Below are 17,754 nucleotides of genomic sequence, written 5' to 3' on the forward strand. Positions count from 1 at the left end.
TCGCTCCCGCGCCTGTCTCTCAAGTGAGCTGCCGGATACGTATCTTACTGACACTTCTATGTCGTGACAGAACTGCAACCACTGTGCCGGTACGAGCTTTTGTTTTTTGCAGTGTGGGATTTTGAAGTTTTTTTGGTTACTGTTGTTGATGTTGTTATTGTTGCGGTCTTCAGTCCTGAGACTGGTTTGATGCAGCTCTCCGTGCTACTCTATCCTGTGCAAGCTTCTTCATCTCCCAGTACTTACTGCAACCTACATCCTTCTGAATCTGCTTAGTGTATTCATTTCTTGGTATCCTCCTACGATTTTTACCCTCCACACTGCCCTCCAATGCTAAATTTGTGATGCCTTGATGCCTCAGAACATGTCCTACCAACCTATCCCTTCTTGTCAAGTTGTGCCACAAACTCCTCTTCTCCCCAATTCTATTCAATACCTCCTCATTAGTTATGTGATCTACCCGTCTAATCTTCAGCATTCTTCTGTAGCACCACATTTCGAAAGCTTCTATTCTCTTCTTGTCCAGACTATTTATTGTCCATGTTTCACTTCCATTCGTGGCTAAACTACATACAAATACTTTCAGAAACGACTTCCTGACACTTAGATGTATACTCGACGTTAACAAATTTCTCTTCTTCAGAAACGCTTTCCTTGCCAATGCCAGTCTACATTTTATATCCTCTCTACTTCGACCATAATCACTTATTTTGCTCCCCAAATAGCAAAACTCCTTTACTGCTTTAAGTGTCTCATTTCCTAATCTAATTCCCTCAGCATCGCCTGACTTAATTCGACTACATTCCATTATCATCGTTTTGCTTTTGTTGATGTTCATCTTATATCCTCCTTTCAAGACACTGTCCATTCCGTTCAACTGCTCTTCCAAGTCCTTTGCTGTCTCTGACAGAATTACAATGTCATCAGCAAACCTCAAAGTTTTTATTTCTTCTCCATGGATTTTAATACCTACTCCAAATTTTTCTTTAGTTTCCTTCACTGCTTGCTCAGTATACAGATTGAATAGCATCGGGGAAAGGCTACAACCCTGTCTCACTCCCTTCCCAACCACTGCTTCCCTTTCGTGTCCCTCGACTCTTATAACTGCCATCTGGTTTCTGTACAAATTGTAAATAGCTTTTTGCTTCCTGTATTTTACCCCTGCCACCTTTAGAATTTGATAAAGAGTATTCCAGTCAACATTGTCATTTCGGTTACTATTGTTTTGGAATAACAGGCCACCTTCAGAACTGCTTAAGAAAGGAAAAATGGAATTTAAGTGCAAAAAGTTACAAATTTCCATTAATATACAACTCACTTAGTAAAATGAGCCTTTCCTCATTATGAAATATCTTATCAGTTCTAGGAGTCGAGCAGTCTCCCAGTACTGGAGAAAATTTTAATACTAGCACCCTAGTCAGGAAGCTGTAAGTAAGTTAGTGGGGAACACGGACCAGTAGTGGTGTATTTAGAATATGCAACACCTAACAAGCGGTAGAATAGAAGCCAGAACGAGTAAGTTTTATTGAGAATACAAACGCAGTGCCGCAGGAAAAGTGATGTAGACTCGAGAGGTGGCATGTGAGGTCACACAGTGAAGTGCAAGGCACAACTCTAGTATTGGCAGTAACCTTATATAGCAAAATACGAGGGCCGGAAGGACAGTGGTCAGACGACAACACGGAAGGGGTTGACACAGTCTGTAAACGTGGAAGTGGTGGTGCCCAGGGGGGGAGTTCAGTAAGCGGTCCAGGAGTGACCTCCGTGTAGGCCAGGCCCAGGGCTCGGACTAGTGTAGCTGTCTTCTGGCTCTGTTCACATCTCCGAATTATCCGCGTACCTCCCTCCGTGGGTGTCGGACAATCAGGAATAGTGTACATTCGTAGAGATCACTTATTCAGTTTTGCTCAAATGAGCAATCGAAGATTGTAGTTATCAAAGTCTTGCCTATTTGTTCGTATATTTCTGACTGAGTTCCATAACTCCTTTAAAATATCCTGTTAGCCTTCTGCACATAGCTAACTGGACGGACCATCCTCCCCTTCCTTATGTCATTAGGCATCTACACTGCTCACTGGACGCAACAGTGGACACGAAAGAGACCCACTATGTACGACGCGGTCCTGTTCAAATTCTTAAATTTTCCAAATTTCAGTAAACACCTGTAGCTTTAATGTAAGTGAAAGTTGTGAAGCAGAGAAGAGCATAAATGATCAAAACGAACTATAATAAACTGAAGGCAATTTGTGCTATTGAGTTGAAATTACAAATGTTTGGGGCATTTGTATTGAAAGCCAATAAGTGAGACCCGTCAGAGGTAACTTCAGAAAAATTGGGAAAGGATAAACCACTTGCAAAGCCTCCCCCACAGTCTGCATTCTCTAGATCTGGGTGCAGTGCCAATATCCCAGTTCACAGAATAAAACTCGCAGAGCAGTCTTGTATTTCCAAGATTAATTGACAACAGCGCACAGCAGTATTTAATTCGAGAATCTCGTTCCTCGTACCGACCGAATCTAAAATCTCACTCCTCAAATTCAGTAAGCGTCTAATATTTGATAAGATTGTATGAGGTATAAATGTGTAATAATAATAATCCCAGGCATTAATGTGCTTCACATATTTATTAGACATAGTGACAGCTATGAAAAGTGTACAAATAGAATCCCTGTCAAACTCTCACTCACTTTAGCACTACTGACACTGTCTCACTTTTCCAATATGTTCGACTGGCAGGCCGATTGCTCCGTCACGTCATTACGCGGTTCGCATTTCTCCCTCGGCTGTTTGTCGAGGCACACTGCCGGACCTCGGGGCGGACTGCGGAACTCGTAAAAGAACCCTGTCGACAGATAAAGTGTGACCGTCTTCCCGAGTATAGGGGAGGGGCCCTCGGTGAACCGGCAGAAACTTGTGGTGAGATGTGGCCGGGATGTGAGAGCAGTTCCATTATTGTGGAGCCCCATTGTGAAGTGGCATTTGCAATAATTATACATTATTTCTATGCTCGCCCAGTGTCCCACTGTTTCGGGTAATGTCTGTGTGATGCTGTCCTGCAAATCTGGATTTCTTTCCTTACACGTGTAATTTCTAAATTAGATGTCCTTTGTAGCTAACCTTTGTGGGCCACACTGTGGCCATCTCCATTTAACATTTTCCATTTTGGAATCAAGAATTATCCAAATTACTGTACTGTCGAATACTGCTAATGAAATAAATCGTTACGTTACTATATTGCAAAATGTCATCGCATATCACCGTGGAGTGTACGCAACTGTTCCGGGCAACTCGAGTGGTGTGGCATTCTGTGGACTCTCGTATGCAGAATGTGAAGCACAATATACGAACGAGTCCTCAGTGAGGAACTCCCACGTGTCGCAATGACCTCTCATGCAATAACTTTGCGAGTCACTGTTCACAGCTTTGCCCGCCGAATGTGTCGACTAAATTCCACAAGATTTAGGGAGACGTGGGTTGTGGGCCACTCGTTTGTAAGTAGACTTACGAGAAAGTAACAGAAAGCGGTTTGCAGTGCACCGACTCGGGTGTCTCGTTTGCACGGACCAGTTTACTGATTTTTTAATGTCGACTTACGAGGCCGATTGCCTTCTGTACGATAATTGGAGAGAAAATTGTTTGGCTTGCAGTCTTGTTGCTGCCTTGCTGCTACCTCTGGTTTGCTTAAGTTAGACCACCACTAGATCCAAATGTTTTTATTTTGTACCTCGGTATTGTAGCATAGATTTCAGTTACAGAAGACAAAGCAGTTCTTCTGCACATTGCGATTGGCTCCGATTTTATTTTTATTTCTACCCCGGCGTTCCATTATCACTGTAGGGAGTGGCAGTGCTTCTGCCAACCGCTTCCTGCTGTTTAAAGTTAAGTAGATTGTAGAATTAAACACTGTTGTAAATATTTTGTGTCACTGACGTAATTTACTATGTAAATTTTTCTCTACAGTATGCAACCTAGCGTATAGTCCTCGATTTAACAGAACAGGTACGTCATTCATTTCTGTGAATGTCTGGCTTTTAATACCTAATGTGATCTGTAGTCTTGTACGAGAGATTGTACTGTGCTCATTAATGAGACTCATTTACTTTTTTTAAGTAATCGGAAATGTAGTTGCCGTTGCTGTAGAGAGCAGTTTTTCTTTAATTTTTATTTTTTATAACGTAGAAAAGTGGATGTTTCGTGACCCTCAGTAGTGCTGACCCTCGATTACTGTTCAGTGTTACTCGTTTCCCGCTTTATAAAGTTGTCATTTTTGTCTACTGTGTTTGTGGCATCTCAGTCAGTTTGACGCAGACATGTACGAGTTGTCATAGACTTAGTGCTCTGCACAGTGTGCCTGGCTGTGCTGAACAGCTTTGCAGCTGAGCTCGTTCTGCTTCCCTCTGGCAGAGCCCTTTGCAAAAGCAGCTCTCCAAAACCCATGTTCCCTCCTCTGGATACACGTGCAGTGTGCCATCTGCACAAGTAATGTGATTTCCATCAATCATGTTGCATATGTCTCCATTTTATCACTGTCACAGGACTTGACAATTCGACCTTTCAACTGTTGTTACTGTTATTATTATTATTATTATTATTATTATTATTATTATTATTATTATTATTAACACTGCAATAACTCCTCCCAGTTGTTCATATTTTTAAATCTGTGAATGAGAGGCTCACATCTGGGGCATTGTTGGCTGCAGGTTTCCAGAACAGAGAAAGACTTGTTTCCCTCTCATATCTTCTCCCGGGTAGTGAGGTCCAATTCACACGTGTGGTGAACCCTCCCGTAATCAGAGGAATCGCAGCTCCTCCATTGACTCTTGTTGCTACCCACGTGTAGGAGACACGGTGTACTCTCACACTGACCTGTCATCACATTCGTGGTCTCAGTTTCACTTTCAAGCCTGTTGCAAAATTCCTGCTAAGCGTCACAATGTGTACCCATTTTTATTTTTGTGGTCTCCATCCCTGAGACTGATAAGATACGGCTATTGCAGCTACTTCCATTGGAACCCGTCTGCCACAGTTGAGCCTCGGACTCGATCCTCCGTTACTGAGGTGGTGGTGCTTCGGGACGCATCTTGTCGACTGACTCGCACTGTCAGTCGAGTTATGCGATACGTTTCTCTTTCTCCAGTTTGATTTGGTACCTGCTCCTGAGTTGTTAGATTTACCTATCTAATCTTCAGCATTTTTGTGTAGCACTGTATTTCAAAAGCTTCTACTTACCTCGATTGTTTATTGTTGGTATTTTACACCCGTGCGAAGCTACATTCTTGACTAAAACTTCATGGAAAGACTTTTCGACATTTAAATTTGTGTTCGATGTTAATTTTTTTTTTCCCCCACAAGTGCTTCTGATGCCATTGCCAGTCTCTGTTTTAATACCTGCTCTACTTCAGCTATTGTCAGTTATTTTGCTACTCATATACACACCTCGTATACTACTTTTGGTGCCTCATTTCCTGATCTAATTTATTCAGTGTCGGCTTACGTAATTTGACCGTAATCCGTTATCCTCATTTTATTATTGTCGATATTCATCCTCCGACGTTTTTCCGTCCAAAACGGTCGGCGTATCGATGGCCACTTGTCAGCGTATCGCCTGTCGTCTACTGTCGAGGGTTCTCCGGTCTCTTTAACAATTTTTGTGATGTTTCACCAAAATTAACGGCTGGCACTGTCAGAGCATCACCCTCTGCTTCCAGTGGTAGACTGTAGTAGAATTCACGGCTCGAAATCGTCTGTACGATTTGTGCCGACATCCGAGGGCTTTTCCCCAGTCATTACCGTCACGGCATGCCATCGCTACCTGTGACAGACGTTCACTACAGTGCAGGAATTCGGGAACTGTTTACCTCGTGGCTTCCTCCTTTCCGAATTCCCCTGCTCCAGCTAAAGACCGTCCCAGGTTGCAAGGGGAGAACCACAGTGGCAGTGACTGGGGAAAAGCCCTCGGATGCTGGCATGACAGTTACATGTAACCTGGGGCCACGAGTTCGACTCGAGTCCTCTGCTGGCAGTACAAAGTGATCCTTCAACAGTGCATTGACGTACTGGCAAACAATCATTAAACAAATGTCGGTGGAAGAACCTGAAACAGTAGCCAACAGGTAATACCTTTTTGAGACACTATTCATTCTGTTCAACTGACTCTGTCTCTGCCAAAATTGCAAATTCATTGGTAAAGTCCAAAGTTTTTATTTCTTCTCCGTGAACTTTACTTTCCTTTCCAAATTCCTCAGATTGAATAACACTGTGGATATGCTACAATCCTGTCTCACTCCCTTCTCTACTACTGCTTCCCTTTTGTGTGCTTCAAACTTTGTAATTGCAGTGCAGTTTCTGTAGATAACCCTGCACTCCCCATATTTTATCCCTGCTGCCTTCAAAATTTCTACGAGTCTGTTCCAGTCGACATAGTCACAAGTTTTCTTCAAATCTGCAAATGCTATAAAAGTTGGTTTGCCTTTCTATAAAGTGTATTCTGACATAAGACATAGGTGCAGTATGGCCTAATAATTATGTTCCTAAATTTTTCTGGAACCCGAACTGTTCTCGCCTGAGATCAAAACTGACAATTTTTTATCATCTCCCCATTACCGTGTCCAAATAAGAAGTGTAAATAACACATCTAATTAAGAATAAACACAACACTGACAGATACCCTCTGCAATCACTTCTCCAATTTTCCCAGTATCCTAAGGAACTGTAATTCCCCACGTATAAGACTCTCGTCAGACGGACCAGCGAGCACTGTCTGTCATTTCAGAACACTTCGAGTGACGGCGTATGCTCCGTGGGACGACTTCCTCTCAAATGCCCAGATGTACGTTTGGAACAGAGTACAGAAATCTGTCAATCTCAACAATGCGAGCCTCATACTGCAACCGTCGTCGTAATGTCACAGTCTCCGAGGCCCACGAGGAGACACTGCAGTCCCTCCTGCCCATACAGTTGGAGAGGTTTGGGCAGGTGCGGAATGTGTGCAGACGGCCAGGTGTTATACTCGGAGTGTTACAGGTGGCATGAGGCCGGTTTGCTACACACCTTCTGCCACCATCACGTGCCGTCACCCATCCGCGCATCCTGTGGAGGTCGAAATGTCGACTGTCTGCATCTACAGCTACATCTGTACTTCGTGAGGGTACTCCATGTACTGCTGTCTCGTTCCAATCACAAATAGTTTGTGGAAGAATGACCGTCAGTAAGCCTCCGTTTGGGCTCGACTCTCTAATTTTATATTCGTGCTCTTTTCGTGAGCTACACGTGGGAGGAAGCGATATATATTTGACGATTATTCTGAGAATGTGTACTGTTGTAAATTTAACGACACTCTGATGCAGAATGCGTCTCTCGCAGTGTTGGCCACTGGAGTGGTCGTTCATCTCTGTCACGCTTTTGTGAATACTTGGTGGACCTGTAACAAAATGTTCTGATCTTCTTTGGATTTTCTCTATTTCCTCTATTGGTCCCATCTGCTATGCATCCCTTACTGACGAGCAGTATTTGGGTATCGCTCAGACGGATGTTTTGTAAGCTGCTCGTTGTGACGAGAAACTATATTTCCTCGAGGATTCTTCTGATGACTCTGCCTTATTTGCTGTTAATTTTGTGTGGTCGTTCCACTTTGTACTGCTCCCAAGTAATCCTAAATATTGTGATTGCACCACATTTGTGTAATTGTACGGTAAAGGGCCTTTTTCTGTCTGTGCATCCACCAATGCGTACCTTTGTTTACGTTGGGGGCTGATTGCCACTCCCTGCATCAAGTGCCAGTCCTCTGCAGGCCTTCCTGCATTCCCTACACCACTCCCCTACACTGTATTGCTTCACGTTAGGTGGATATCTCGGTTAGTGCAGTGTGCCCTCGAAGAATGGCAATACTGTGGTACGTAAAACTTCCTTCCCAGTTTGTTGTCATCAGTCGCCTTTTCAAATCTACAATTTTTTGTGACACCCTTACCAACACTGACGAGAAATATCACTTTGTCTGTGGCTGCCAGCACTGGTTTTGCTAGTTGACAGATTCCTCGAGATTGTTTTATTTATTTACCTGTAGACCTTTTGAGGAAGTACGGAGGAATCTGTGCATGTCAAATACGCTGCTTGCTTACATATGTCGTCTGCGCTACATTTCTCGAAAGTATTATTCAGTTGCGGTGATCCGTTTGCTGTGTATGTATTATAGTGCATGACAAGAATTACACTACATTGTGTTGTGAATGTTTATGTGTCTTTAATAGCTTTTGATGTAGAATTGTATCGTTATTTTAAGTTTGTTGTAATGTAAGTTTTTATTACTATGATAAGTTTGATGGGACTTTGTCAGATGCCAGAGTATTTCGCAAGTGAAGAAAAATATGAAGAGATCAACAGATTTTATTGAAATTTTGAAATGTAAGATTTCTTAAAAATAGAAAAGAAGTACATGGCATCTGTGATTCGATGGTAGATATGGTGGGAAAATTTGAAAAGGAATAGTAGCACGAAAGATACTCCTTCCGACTATTTTGAATTTGAAATTGAAGCTGTTGAGCGTATTGGTGCAGTTTTGGACAAAATGCGTGAAGTTCACATTTGTGTTGCAGACAGGAAACTATGAAAGATGGGTTCCTTTAGATATAAATGGGGCTATTCCTTTAATACAAATTACCGAACACATTATTGCTAGCAGTTGTAGGCAATGGAATGGGATGTAGAAGAGATTAGTTCCTCTCGCACTGTTCTGTTAAGTTTTTCTTATCTGGATACCCCCTCACCACTGATAAAGCAAAAATTTCAATCAATTCAGCAGTGGGCTCTCATAATTATTACAAAAGAAAAGACACTGCTTATTAATCAAATCCACAGACAGGAAATTAATGGATGACTGGGATGATGTCTGTAAAGTGACAGCAATACTAAATGATATACTGTATGCGAAAACTGGTGAAAAATGCCTAACCTGCAACATAACGCATAGCCTGGTGACTCGTGCACCTGCCGTGAGCGGTAGCGAACCCGGGTTTGAGTGGTTGACTGGCAGAGATATTCGTCAGCTGTAAGTCGTAGGTTACATTTGCTTTGCTCATATTGTATACAAACCCACGTTGGGGTTCTGAGCGCATTTTCTAGTGCCCAAAAATTGATACTCGTAAGTTGTGTAATGTAAGCTAAAAATACATTTCTTGTGCATAACTTAGCAGTACTTATTGAATTAAATTTGTTGTTGTTCATTGGCTTTATGTTATTAAATTAAGTTTGTTGTTCTTCATTATCTTTAAGTTTATTATTGGATTAAGCTACAGAAATGATAGACTGCAATCACCACATTCAGGAGACAAGAATACTGGAAATATTCCAGCTTTCGAACAGAGCCCCTCTTCGAGTAGAAAACTGTCGCACGTGCAGACGGCGGCAACTCGCACACACGTAGCCAGTGTCACCGGGTACCGAGGCCCGACTGCGACTGCAACTGCATCTGACGTGTGTGTCAATCTAGCGGAAGTGGGGTAGGGAAGAGGCATGGGACAGGGCAGGGGAGAGGGAGGGATAGCAGGGTAGCCTCTGGGAGTGTGCAGGAATGTGGCATGGGCAGGAGAGTGGGCACATAGCATTATAAGGCCATGCAGTGGTACATTGGGGGAGGTGGGGGGGGCTACAGCAATTAAGTGTGTCAGTGGAATGAAAGGCATGCATTGCACTGGAGTGGGAGCAGGGAAGGGACTAGCAGGCAGAGGAAATGACTGTGTGGATACGAGCTTTTTTCCAAATGTGTGTGTATTTTATTCTCCAAAGAAAGGCCTGGTCTGTGTGGCAAGTAGGAATCTATCCTTTGCATATTAATGTCATCTGATCCTGCACTTTCCGTTGTTGTAAGTTAGTAATTTCAATTTTTGTGCCATCCCCAGTGATGTAAAAGAGTGTGGTGTTGTGAATTGTGAATATACTGAAAAAATGTGTTCATTGTTTGTGATTTAATATCATTTTACAAACCACAACAATTAAACTTCAGTTTACTGTGGCCTTCACCACACACACACACACACACACACACACACACACACACACAGGTGTGAAGACATGTGATAATGAATGGTAGTTTTTCCTTGATTAGCATCAAAGCACTACTTTTTACCATTAGTATTAATATATGAAATTACAGGAATACTAAGGAGTCTTATTTTTTATTGAACATTTACAGCCACAGCAGCACATTTCACTAATCATAAAAGATATAAATCCATATGAAATACTGTATGTATCGACTATACAATAACTGAATTGCAAAGGTTATGTAACTTTTGACATTACCTGTGATTGTGCCTGTAGTGCAACACAGCATCCACAGAGCTAAGGAACATGGCAGGTAGCTATTTCATGACACAGCACTGATGTACAGAAAAGGTTTGAACCAGTGCACACTGCAACTCTGCAGCCTGTACGCTCCCTCCGTGTGGCAGTCATCTTCGGCAACTTTCGCCGATCTGTGCAAAGTTCATTCACCCTCTCTCTGACGTGACACAGCTGAGTGAATGCATCACAAATATGCCAGTGTTGTAGCCGGCTGTAATAGTACGAGTGTTAGTGTCGACAGTTTCTTAACTCTACGTGACTCTCTTGCCAGCGACGCAATCGTAGATAATGAAGTCTGTTTTCTATCGATCCGGACAGGCAGCGTATTTATGCGTTAGCCATTGATACGAGACTGAACAGCGTGCAATCTCATCTTAAATATCAACACTTATTTACATTATAGTTAAAATTGTAACTGTGGACATTCTTTCCTTTTTTTTTTTCCTGGCTACAACATGTCAAGAGTTCAATATTTAATTGATCAATAATTATCACATTAATATGTGCATATATAAAACAGGGTGTCCAGAAAGGAGACCTGATTTCAAAATTAAATATCTCAAAAACTAAGATTGATAAATGAGTGCAACAAAAAGTCTGTTTATTGTGAAAGCTGTAGGAGTTTTTCTACGGAAGTTATACAGATGTTTCAGAATAGTTCGATAAATGGAGTTGGTGCAAAAAAACAATGAAATTTCCCATGTTTTCACTTGAGCTGTGGGTGTCCTCAACAGAAAACTATTTATAAATGGCAATGGTTTTCAAACATTTCAATCAGTGGGTGCCAACAAACAAGGAAGAAATAAAGTGATTGTTTTATTGATTTTGTGGATGGGGTTGGTGAAACCTCCATCCATATGAGGTCTGTTCAAAAACTTCTGGAACATTTGCAATTTTGCACCAGAGATGTGTTGGAGCAAAATGCGGTTGGCATCCCTGCAGAAGCCTGTGTTTCAATTGTCACTGCTGAAAGTTCCATTGTTACATGTCTCTTAGTTGTTATTCAGTGCTGTATTGAGTAGAATGCCGTGTTCCACAGTTTTTCATATTTTGAGATGGCAGAGTTGGAGTAGCAACACACCTGCTCTAAATTTTGCATAAAACTCAAGAAAACATTTACAGAGACACACCAAATGATGCAGGTAGCCTGTGGTGATGAGTGCTCAGTCCGAATTCGGTGTTACGAATGGTTCATACAGTTTAAAAATGGCCAGGCGGAAGTTAGATGACCCTCGTTCAGGATGCACTTCGACATCTACTGGTGGCGCTCATGTCACCGGAACGTCAAAGAAGTTGTGCGTGCCATCGGAGACTGGCTGTGCGAGAGATTACAGAAGAATGGGCTGTTTTATTTGGATATGTTATGAAATCCTGACACAGCATCTTGGAATGCATTGTGTTGCCACCAAGTTCATCCCAGGGCTCACGAGGAAGACCAGAAAAACTTCTGCCTCGCAATCGGTGAAGAGCTTACGGATCGCACAAATGAGAACAACGTGTTCCTTAAGGGAATTGTAACTGGTTATGAGACGTGGGTCACGATTACCGTGTTGAGACCGAGGTTCAGTCTTCAAAAATGGTCGGGAAAGGTTCTCCGGGACCAAAAAAAGCTCATTCTGTCAAGTCTTGCCGATAATTTTCTTTGACTTTGAAGGATTAGTTCATCACGAATTTGTGCCACAGGGACAGACTGTTAATCGACGGTACTGTCGGGAAGTGTTATGATGCCTGCGAGAAAATGTGAGAATGAAACAGCCTGAAATGTGGTGAGACAATTCGTGGCTCTTGCATCAAAGTAACACATCCTCACACTCATCCCTGCTGATGCGCGACTGTTGCACAAAAAACGAAATCACTGTGCTGCCTCATTCTCCGTACTCTCCAGACCTGGCCCCTGCAGACTTTGTTGTATTCACAAAGTTGAAAACGCTGTTGAAAGGATGAAGATTTGCAATACTGGATGAGGTAAAATAAAATTCGCAGACGGTGTTTTGTGCGTTCCAGCAAGAGGTGTACCGAGGCTGCTTCCGGAAGTGGAAATGGTGTTGCAACAGTGTCTCACTTGTGGAGGGGAGTATTTCAAAGGAGACCGTGCATAATAAGTAAAAGGTAAGCACAGAAAAATTTTGTGGACAAAGTTCAGGAATTTTTTGAACAGACCTCGTACATTAATGTCGGTCCGAGGATCCGCTGTTCGTTCAAACATTCCTGCGAAAGGTGGTGAGTAGAGATTGTTCTGAAATTGCTGTTGAGAATGCTCCAATCTGCAGACAATAAAAATGTTGATTCTTTAGATAGTCAATCAGTTGTTCAATTCATCATCAATGAACTGAACAAAAATTAATACGATCCTGCCAAGATACAGTTAAGTCTCTAATGCCATTCTGAGGAAGAATGGTCGGGCAGTATTTGAAACAAAAGAGACGTGAGTAAAGCGTAAAAAATTTTAAATTGTGCTGTGATAATAGACACTGCTACAGTTTTTGGTTTTACACTGGCAAAGGACTCAATAAAGAAAATACCACACCTACAAATGATGTGATGAATTTGTGTCAAAAGGCATTTGACAAAGACCGTACACTATGTAGCTATAATTGGTATACTGGTGTATATTTGGACAGAAAACTCGTAACAGAGAATACACATTCAGTCAGAACCTTTTGACAAAATTGCAAACGAATTCCCAAGGAAATTGTAACGACCAAATTGAAATGCAGGAAAGTGATTGCAGAACAGAATAGTTGAGGAATTATGGTTCCGAAACCGAAAGATGAGAGACATTTTGGCTCTTGTCATATATTAGAATGAAATGGAAAATGTGACAACCGAATGAGGGGTTTATCAAAAATGAAAAATTGTTACTGAATATAATAAAGGAGAAACTGAAGTTGAAGTCCCTAATAAGTTGTGAGCCTATAGCAGTCAATCGAGAAAGCCAGTATTGTAGCATCTAAAATTAGCATTTGATCTTTTCGCGAACACTGCTGTCGTGAATGAATTATGCATATTCAGAGATGTGACGGGATGGAAAGTATCTATTGAAATATTTCAGATACTGTCGCCAGATGCGTTTGTACGGCATTCACACAGAGGAACTCCATTCGGTGTCTATACGAGAAGAAAAAAACATCAATTGGAAATGAAAGAAGGAAAGGTACATAAAGTGAATAGATATTGTTCTGAATGTTTCAAGACAAACACGAAAACATTTGGGCAGAGTGCAACGAAGAGTTGGTTACCTTTTATAGTACGTCCAAATCTAAACCTCATCTTTGTGCCGAACTGTTTAGTACACTTCATTAAAATTAAGACATTTGTTTCTTAACCTCACTAGTGCCATTCCCTTTTACTGCTGTCACCCAAATGAAAAGTGCACTCTCAGTCCCCACAGACTGTTTTTGTCCAAAAGGAACGTTCACTGCCAGTCCCCGGGACTGACAGCACACTCGACGTGTTGAATATTAGCAGTCACTGTCTGCTTCCCTGGTTTCATAATTATGTGTCCTATGAAGCATCTGTGCCTACTCTCTCACCACAGTGTAAAAGCTTTGGAATAACTAGAGGGTAATGGTGTATGGAGAAAGCATCTGTCCTTACTCTCTCACCACAATGTAAAAACTTTGGAATAATTGGAGGGTAGTGGCCTATGGAGAAAGATGAATTCATATTATCACTTTTTCCACTAATTTTTATGTTACAAGAACTCTCTGCAACTAACAGCCACACTTCCTAATACTGCTGCCAGTAATGTATAACGTCCCTTCCATATTACCTAAACCTATAACCAGTGTAGAGCTTATAAAAATTAGTTTAAGCATGACGTACAGCTGGCAGCCCTGTAGTGACAGTGGATGCAGTTTGTGTTTCTCCAGTATATCCTCTATGAAACCTCTATATAATGTTTCTTTAAGGGACCACGAATTCTGAACACTGGATGTAGGATACCGTATTTACTCGAAACTAAGCTGCACTCGAAACTAAGCCGCACCTGAAAAATGAGACTCAAAATAAAGGGAAAAAAAATTTCCCAAATCTAAGCCGCACCTGAAATTTGAGACTCGAAATTCAAGGGGAGAGAAAAGTTTTAGGCCGCACCTCCAAATCGAAACGAAGTTGGTCCATTGTAATATGAGACACAATTTAGGTCGAATGAATGACTATACAGCTACAGTAGTTTGGTTTGAGTTGTAAGCTTAGCAGTTAAGCTTTACCAGGTAGCCATTGCTATGCGTCAGGCACTCGGTCCGTATTTATACGGGTACCCTTCCTTTTTCACGTGCTTCGTCTGGTTTGAATCGATTGCTTATTTTGCTTTGATCCGATAAGTGCTGTTTTCTTTGTTTACGTCACTCTAAGCTGAAAATGCATTACTGTACTGTATCATGCATTGTTTGTTGCATTCTGATAGTGCATGTTTACAGTCTGACGCCGCTCGCGGCACGGCTTGCTTTTGTGCGCGCAACCGCCGCTTACAATTAAAAAAAAAAGAGAGAGAGAGAGAGGAATCGTCTCATTAGCGAAACAATGGCAAGAGACTGCTATCTGTTGTTACTTACACTGCTGCTTTCTTTGATAATGATCAACAAGAACCAAATGATAAAGGATGTTCTGAACAAGAATTTAGCGAAAATTTTTCTCCGTTTGAAAATCTTTGCGGCCGCTTCTTTAGTACATCAAATTCTGCACAGAAATTAGAGTCATCTTAGATTTAAAAATCTACTCAGTTGCCGTGCTTCATTTCTGACTGTATCAATATTAAGCATAAGAATAATACGAATATAAATATGACACGATACATATATTCTTCAGCTTTTGCTGTTGTCTCACTCTAGTTTTGTAGTTTATAAGGCAGACAGCAAACCCGAAAGAATACATGGCAAAATGTTTATATTCATATTATTCTTATGGTGAAGAGAATACTGCATGTGATCCACATTTCATCAGGTTCCTATTAGCAACCATCTCTTCTCACAGGTAGGAAAAAATTCAGAACGTAGAGTTGGCCATTGACAAACATCCCAAGCAGTTTTATCAGTCGGATTTTTGTAGTACATTGAAATTCTGCTACATTCGAAGATGAACAATACGGAATTTGTATTTACTTCATTGGATAATGTATGAAAATGCAGTGGTCGAAACTCGGAGCGGTTGTGGCGGCACCTACCAACATTTTTCAGAACTTCCGCTTGCTTTGCACTCGATTCTAAGCCGCAGGCGGTTTTTTGGATTACAAAAACCGGAAAAAAAATGCGGCTTAGATTTGAGTAAATACGGTAACTCTGTAAAGGGGATGATGTCCAGTTGATAATTATGGAAGTCAAGTCAAATTTTACTGAGAATATACCACAGAAAAACACAGTAAATGGTAAAAATTAAAAGAGAATTAGCTGCAAACAATTACTTTAATAATGAACTTGTAAAATACAACTTCATTCAAATTTTAGCAAAAATCTATGGATTGGCACAACTTGAACGTCACATACCTTCGAGTTTTTGAAGTAGCCAAATAGAAGTGTTTGCTTCCTATTTCTCGTGGATTGTATCAGAACAATTTATTGCTCCAAATGAGAAAGTTGTGCTATTGTTGTGTGCTGAAGTCTGTGGGCCATCATAAACCTTTTGGATGTTTCAAATCCTTCAGCTGCCTTTGTATGTGAGGACACAGGTTCATCTTCCACTTCTCTATCACTTTCATTTTCGTTTCCATTCTCCATTCTTCTCTCAGCAGTCAATTCCTCAACACTCAGCACTCCTGTAGTTGTCACATGATCACCTACGGTCACAAACTCCTCAAAAGTGACAGAATTATTGCCTACTAATTCATCAAACTCAATTCACATCCACCTATTTCCACTGAAGCAACCGTCTCGATCTCACGGATTCCCACTTTCTCGAAACAGTTTCTGGCAGTTTTAGCACTCACTCCCCTCTGTGAATACATTATCATATTCGTAGCTTCTTAAAAATTAAGCTTCGACTGTGAGTTATAATAGTTTCCCAGCTTTCTCGTGTTTACAGCATTCGAGGCCTTCCTTTCCGAAGCTGTCCTGTATTTAAACTTCGGGACATGTATTATCCCGAAGTCCTTAGGCTGTAGATGGCTAGTGCAATTGGATGCCAGGAAAACCACTTTTACACATCTCAGAAATGAAGTATCTAGGGGTATGCTGCACATCTATCACAACGATACTCTTCTTGCAGCACTCCCCATTTTGACATCAAATAGTCTAAGAAAATTTAAAAATATTTCACTAGTCATCCGTGCTGTAGTATCCTTTGTCTATTTGCACGGAAAGATAGAATTGTATTTGAAGCATCTCAGACTTTTTTAGGCTTCTCAATGACCAAAGGTTTTAGTTTCTCACTGCCATCATTGTTCATGCACAACCAACAGTAAGGCGTTCCTCACTTTTCTTATCACTGAGGCAGTTTTCGCCACGAAAAATAAGTCTTGTCTGGCATTAAATTAAAGAATATGCCAGTTTAGTGTGTTAGAAATGTTACGTAGCTCATACCTGACTACGAGATTAGGGAGTGTCTGCATCTGTTGAGCTACAGCGTGCTGGTTTACGCTTTCACTCTGCCCACATTCTGCTTTACACACGACTCTGTGGCACTATCAGAATTTACCGATCCAACCATCAGATGCCTCGAAATCTTTGATCCCTAACTGCAAAGCTGTTTGTAGTGCCTTTTCCTTCAGAATGGTTTCGTTTATGGGGATATTTGCAGCGCACACTTACCAAAACCAAGTTACCGAAACTCGCTCCATTTCATTGTACGTCGAATGTTTCATCCGCGTAAGCTTCGAATTCCCAGACTTCTCGGCAGCTTCCATTATGTACGTTTAATTTTTCAATATAGTGTTGAGAGTGGATAGGCCAGTTTCAGTTGCTTAACTAGCTCCACTTGACACACACAAGGATTGGCCTCTACTTGTTTAATAACTGAAACTTTTTCTTCAATAGAAATCTTCTTACGCTTCCAAGCTGTGTCCACTGCTCGATACAAACTCTTCCGAAAATGTTATACTGCTGACCTGCACTTTCTTCCGATTCACTGCGCTGCACTTTCTTCCGATTCACTGCACTGCACTTTCTTCCGATTCACTGCACTGCACTTTCTTCCGATTCACTGCACTGCACTTTCTTCCGATTCACTGCACTGCACTTTATACGCTGTTCTTTTCATTACAAGTGTGTCAACTGCAGACCAGTCACTAGTCCCGAATCAGTAGGGGTCGTTAACGGACAGACAGCTTCAGGGTAGTCATTCATTTTTGCTTGCGGCCTACATTAGCTAGCTGACAGTACTGTGTGAGGTAGCCGTTGTTGTTTCCTGTGTTCCTTTTTGTGTACTTCACTATATTTAGTACCGCTTCCTTTCATTGTGATAAGTGCACATAATTGCTGC

The 17,754-nt window shown here is 41.5% G+C and overlaps 1 protein-coding gene across 2 annotated transcripts in view; it reads left to right on the forward strand.

Annotated features, from left to right (window-relative positions):
* LOC126106906 (ubiquitin carboxyl-terminal hydrolase calypso) overlaps nt 1-17,754 on the forward strand; it is a 199,011-nt gene that overhangs the window by 141,764 nt on the left and 39,493 nt on the right. Inside the window, exon 8 of one of the 2 annotated variants that reach the window (XM_049913323.1) lies at nt 3,961-3,999. The exons of the other annotated variant lie outside the window; for it this stretch is intronic. Within the exon in view, the coding sequence (XP_049769280.1) occupies nt 3,961-3,999 (39 nt within the window). The remainder of the gene's footprint in view (nt 1-3,960; nt 4,000-17,754) is intronic. 2 annotated transcript variants of the gene reach the window in all.

The sequence above is a fragment of the Schistocerca cancellata genome, chromosome 10, assembly GCF_023864275.1.
Source record: "Schistocerca cancellata isolate TAMUIC-IGC-003103 chromosome 10, iqSchCanc2.1, whole genome shotgun sequence".
NCBI classification, from domain to species: Eukaryota; Metazoa; Arthropoda; class Insecta; order Orthoptera; family Acrididae; genus Schistocerca; species Schistocerca cancellata.